The 6,593-nt window shown below is 34.7% G+C and overlaps 1 protein-coding gene across 1 annotated transcript in view; it reads right to left on the reverse strand.

The window, feature by feature from the left end:
* LOC127847434 (dipeptidyl peptidase 4-like) overlaps positions 1 to 6,593 on the reverse strand; it is a 52,332-nt gene that overhangs the window by 23,414 nt on the left and 22,325 nt on the right. Inside the window, exon 2 of the mRNA XM_052379342.1 lies at positions 1,841 to 1,955. Within this exon, the coding sequence (XP_052235302.1) occupies positions 1,841 to 1,955 (115 nt within the window). The remainder of the gene's footprint in view (positions 1 to 1,840; positions 1,956 to 6,593) is intronic.

The raw sequence follows: 6,593 nt of genomic DNA on the forward strand, positions 1-6,593 counted from the left end.
TTCACGTTTTGGTAAATTGACACAATTAAAAAGTGTTGTTTAAGATTCACAAATCTTCGTTTTAGTTAAGATACTTGTGAGGAATCAGTTATACTGAACATTTACCATGCTCTAAAATATCCATTATATGCATCTTTTGGCGATTTTAAAATCCTAAAATTATAAAGTGTTGCAACGCGAAACGATTCAATAATTTGGTTAGTTATGTTGCTGTCGTTATATTTTGTGATACAACGAGGATTTCTTATATAAAGTATAAAATACAACTTCATTTTATGAACACGGATGGCCGAGTGGTCTTAGTTGTAGACTTTTACTCCAGGGTTACTTGTTTCTCTTTTTTAAAAGTTTATTCTTTATTTTATACTGGATAGTTTTAGATCCAATGAATACATTAATAAATATAAAGCATTCAATTAAAAAACTTCAATACATGCCAAAATCAGTGAAAATGTCCCTTTACAGTATAAATAATTTGTTTAATTTCGGTGTATTGAACAACGTAAAAGTACATCTAATACGCGCAGTAATGACGTCTTTTTGCTTATTTTCATGAAGCCATTATATGTTCTGTGTGGTCTTCAACCATGTTCTTTTCATTACTTTCTACATTTATGCAGGAAAAAAAGGCACGTGGTGAGATTTATAGTTTAACAAGTACTTCTTAAATACGGTTAAGTCTGTTTTTGGGGGACAAAAGCCTTAACCACTTGCAAAAGAACGTAGTTGCGGTCCTCTTAGATTCTTTGAAAAAAGGTATCTGTGATCAACACTTACCTGGTATGCTATATATATACAGGGTGATATTGAACCTTTTAGATACATTGCATGAAAAGCAGTGCAAAGTGTGTGATATTTATTTGTAAATATAGATGTCGTGATATAAATGTCGTGATCAGACAACTCGATTTTGTACTTTGCTTATAAAATATCAGTGATGGCTTTTCAATACAAATAACACAAACATATCAACCAACGACAACTGCTGGCGCGGCGACAAGCCAACTTCGTTAACTTTAACTCCAAACAAATCACAAAAAAGATTTGTCGTAGTAACATTATGAGGACATAACATAAGAGGTCAAGTTCAATTTACTATTTAGTTGATTCGTAGGTGCCCTTTCTTCAAGCAAGTGTTACATATTGGCCGTACTCTGTGAAAAAGGGGTTTAAATGCATAGTCGTAAAGTGTCGTCCCGGATTAGCCTATACCGTCCGCACAGGCTAATCAGGGACGACACATTACGCCTAAACTGGATTTCACAAAGAATGATCTCCCTTTACACGATAAAGACAATATAATTGGAAAGTGTCGTCCCCGAATAGCCTGTGCGGACTGCACACACAGCGATGCTCATATCAATTTGTACAAAGGCGCTTGGCGTTTATCCTTACCGATTGTACAGAAAAGTATATGTACTACTTTTGATAGTGCCCATCAGATTGGCTATTAAAAGGCTATCTAAACGTGACCTGATGCAATCGGCTTCGATATTCACCAAACAATTCTTAGACATATCTTCGACTTAAGAATAAGAATACAGAATATTCGTTTAATGAACATATTAAAGAGTTGCTTCAATTTTGCGTAAAACTTGGAATTCATCACCTTTAACAACACATAAGCTGTTATGGACATTGTGTATTTCAAATAGGAACTATTGATGTCCTATTCATATCAGAATTGAGAATGTTCTCCGGAATCTAAGTATTTTTTATTCATTTTAATGTATAAGAATAGGGTTGGTGAATACGAGCCCGAATCCAGTCAACTGATAGTATGAAAATGACATACAATTTTTAATATTTTTATTTATACAATGTACTTAATAATTCTTACTCGGTGTGACCAGAATGGTTGCAGTAACTATCAAGGCGATGACGCTCAAGATTACCAACATTGCAATGATGATGCCTCGCCAGTTCCTTTTCTCTTGGGTTGTACCCACCAGTTCCTTAAAATAGATAACATATACGATTATTTTGTAATTCACTATGATATAAAGTACAGAACCATAATCATATCAGTGATTTGTGCATAATAAACATTCACAACTATTATAATGACCCAATTCATATTGTCTTCAATGTCCCCTTTACTGACATGTTTCTTATCGACAAAATCACTCAAATCAGCACAGTGTTCATCATGATCGTCATCATTATTGTCATCGTCTCTGGCAATGTACTCTTTCATGCATTATAATTATGTATATATCACCATATATAACATCTCAATCATAAATAACATTATCATAATCGCCATAGTTGCCGTCTTTGTCTTTCTGATGTTTCTCATTGGCAACCCGGTCTTGTGCAGAGTATGTACCATTTAACAAAAGTACGCATTCCTCTGTATGTATTATTTTTGCTGTCAACTGTCGCTGAATGCACTGGACCGGCCATTCCAATTTAACATTGATATAATAACATCCACTTTGTGGTTTTTGTGGGGAGTAAGAACATGATCTCCATATTTTTTCTAACCGAGCTTATGAATGGTTTAGATTTGGAAAGATGAGCATTTGGTTTTCAATTGTTTTGCCATTATAGAATCCACACTTGTCCGCCGCACTTGAAATTGGAACTTGCATTTAGCAGTAGTCGGCGTTTTGCGTGTATCAGCCGTATCCCAACTTCAAAGGGTAAGGTCACAACTAGAGGTCAAAGGTAATATTTTAGAATGTGTGGAAATACGTGCCGTATGTACACATGTCTTGTTATGTGCTATTTTTAAGTATGCTTTCCTAAGATTCAAAGAGCATGTTATTTACCTGTCATATGTGTACATCCTATATACAAGTACCAAGCAAAAGCAGTGTGTAATACACAACAATTGGATGCATTTGCCTTTAACCATGACAACTCAGTGACAATTACGTATACCTGTCCGTACCGTTTCATCGATTTTGCATCGTTATCAATTATATGGGAATTTGGCCTACGGTAAGGATAATGTTTATTGGATATAGGCATCATATCGATGTATACCATGTCTTTTACCAACAAGCTCTTACGTGGAACCGCGAGGTCAAATGAGCGCGACACCTAATCAATACATTTATGCCGTGAATTCCTCGGCGGGGAACATCTACATCATTTGAATCGTGTTCTGAGAAAACTGGGCTCAATGCATGTGCGTAAAGTGTCGTCCAAGATTAGCGTGTGCAGTTCGCACAGGCTAATTAGGGACGACACTTTCCGCCTTAATTGGATTTTTGCTAAGAGGAGACTTCATTTAAACGAAAAATGTCATACAAGCGGAAAGTGTCATCCATGATACGCCTGTGCGGAATGCACACGCTAATCTGGGACGACACTTTACGCACATGCATTATGCCCAGTTTTCTCAGAACACGACTCATTCGCTGGTTGAGGTTTTCTGTGCATAAACACTGCTGCTAAACGCTATATTAGGATCAATGTTAACTAAAATGGCATGTTTATCATCAAATAAAATCATGTTTATTGGGGTAACCGAAGCAATGCTTGTGCTGAAAAAAAACACAGCGACCTTTGTTTATAGGTTACTTTTGTACATAATGGTATTTTGATGATAATATATGAAGTTGAAATGTTGCTCATCTTTTTAGCAGTTGATTCAACTGTTGTTTTAACAATTATTCTCGAAATCAGTTTTTGATGTGTAATTCTTGAATATCTTGACATACATATTTTGCATATTTTCATTTGAAATTCAATACGTAGATATCTTGGCACCAATGCTTGGTGCGAAATATTCAGTTTTAATATCTTCAGAGAAATGTTGTCAATCGGATAATAATTTATTCATATTTGGACATAAACTGGAATGTCCGCTAAAGTTTTATTAATAGCCAGGTCGCTTATCGTATAGTGTTTTGTTCTGTTATTCCCACTTGACACAATGTAAACTCTCATCTGGCATTTCAATAAGGATATTAATCAAATATGATGGGTGTCGGTTAAGCAGTACAGAAGATATTAATGCAATCACGGATCGGAGATAAAACCGATATTGACAAAATTTGTCTTGTGTTTGACTTCGCTAGCCATTGTGACGTTATCAATATTCCATAATTCAAACTCTCATGCGTATGTTTATACCATATTGTAAACAGGTCTTAGTATGTCTTAGTTATGGTTTATTTTAGGAGGTATGTAGAGAGCAATCAAATACGATATTCATCTAGTAACGATATTATCCGTAAAGCATGTTTGGACATTGAACTAAAATCTATATTAACAACTAAGCAATATGTATGTTATTGAATTTAATGCTTTAAATTGATAAATGTACACATTTGATCTAAAAAGCTCAAGTAAAAAAAAAATCATTTAAAGAAAGAAAAAAAGGAAAGTAACCCTAAATTTGGTTCGAACCACTGACCCCTGGAGTAAAAGTCTAACACTTAGACAACTCGGCCCTCCGTGCTGTTACAATGAGTGATGTATTTTATACTTTATCACGTATTTGTTGATAGAGAGTGTATTCGTAAATGCAAAAAGCTTACACAAATAGTTAGCATAATCTTTAAGTGTTTCATGTCGCACAGGAAAGAACAAGACAATATTCAACTTTCAGAGCATAAATTCTACTATTATGATATAAATGTTTGTGTTATACCATTAAAACTTCATACTATTAAATTTTAAAAACTTATCGTAGACAAATAGTTTTGCAAATTATTCATCATATCTTTTTAATACCCCGTAACTAGGGTCATATCTAACTCCTTTTTGGACATCCCGTTACTAGGGTCATATCAAACTCAGTTTTGACATCCCGTTACTAAGGTCACCATTAACAGAACCACGTGCATTATCTACACTATTTACAGTAGTATGCGTTAAGGTAGGCAACTGTCAAAGTTAAAGAATCATTCATTTCGTATATTCATGTGATGTATCGTATATTTAGATGCGAGCCACATCTTTTTCGTGCCTGAGAAATTAGTTGTATTTACCAATGCTCCAAGAACCCGAATCGGTTGGAAATATATTTAACTAACTCTGTAATGTATGATTGTGTGGTCATAGTGCTATCTGCATTTATAAATCCAACTGCCTCGTGCAATTAATATTTTTCAATGACAGAATGTTTCAATGACAGAATGTTGTCTCGTTCTGTTTGAACATATACACGACATAATACTGTCTGTCTAGTTAAATACAGAGCCACGTGCAAAATGAATATATCCATGATAGTATACTGTAACTATCTAATTACATGTACAACATGACAAAATACTGGCAAATGCTTTACAAATTTATGTATGCCAGAATACAGTCACGTTCTTTTTGGACAGCCTATGGTACAATAGTATCACTTCATATTACAATATATGTATTTCCATGACATAATGCAGTAAGTCCTTTACGAATGAATACGTTCCAAAACACGGTTACGCTTTATTTCCATGACACAATGATGTTGTTTTTTGCGTGATTTTTATTTGACTTGGTAACACTTTTTGAAATGTTTAAAAGAGAGTCTGGAAATGATTTCAATGGCTTGATGTAACGGCACTGTAAGGCTTCATTTTAATAACGAAAATATAATTTAAGAATGAAACAAAGGGAAACGGAACTTTCTCTCGTAGAAGAAAAGCCTATTACGTCTACAATATGGTCATGTGGGCTGTTATGTCAAAGCGTTCATTTTATTTTCGATATACGTGATCCATGTGGTGTATGATGCTTTATAGAAAAACGGGTATATTCCAAACTATTTATGTGTTTCGCGTTTGTAATGCTATCACATTTAAATGATTATTATTCCTAACGAGTCTGCTTCTTTGTTGTTATCTTGCGCCCTACTTTACAATGTTTTTTTAATTTGTTTAATTTGTGACAAATTGTTAAGACATGTTTATTACGGCACGTTGTAAACAGGTCCTTTTAAACGCGTAAGCTTCACCGTCAAGGTTATTGTTGTAATTCCTAAGTCAACAGTTCATCGAGATCTGTGAGAGAAAAGGTTGGCGGAATATCGCATAGCACTAAACGCTAAAAAATTCAGACGCACGATAACCATCGCGGTTTTTTCAAATCTGTTATGAGATGTTTGTACATGTTAGGCAATCGATAGCTTTCGTACGGTGCGTATGCACACAGAGTGCATGGACAGAGAATCAAGGAGAAATACTCAATCAGCATGCTTATTCAATCGCTATGATTTATAGCTGGTTGCTGAGAAACGGAACCTTGTGATATCGTTAGACAATGTGATGTAAAATTGAAAATTGTGCGCACAAATGGTAGCTGTCTTTGATTGCCAAGCCGTATATTTCTATCAACTTAAAATTTATGTCGATGGCTGTTTATTATGATCCTGTTGGCATACGGCACGTACCCTGTTTCTAATGTCTAAACATTATTATGATGGTTCGTGGTAACTATTTGTTTGGTCATACACTGTGTTTTTAGCCTCTCCGATAAGACGGTTACCGATCGAGAAACAATTTATAAATATATACATTTGCATTTCAAACTACAGGAGGACCTGGACGGCTTTCTGTTAAAAGTTATAACGAGTATGTGGTCATTGCTAAATGCAGCATCCCTTTTTATTTAATTATGTCGATATAAATTTATAGTTTATTTAATCGTTA

Source organism: Dreissena polymorpha, chromosome 10 (assembly GCF_020536995.1).
Source record: "Dreissena polymorpha isolate Duluth1 chromosome 10, UMN_Dpol_1.0, whole genome shotgun sequence".
NCBI lineage: Eukaryota > Metazoa > Mollusca > Bivalvia > Myida > Dreissenidae > Dreissena > Dreissena polymorpha.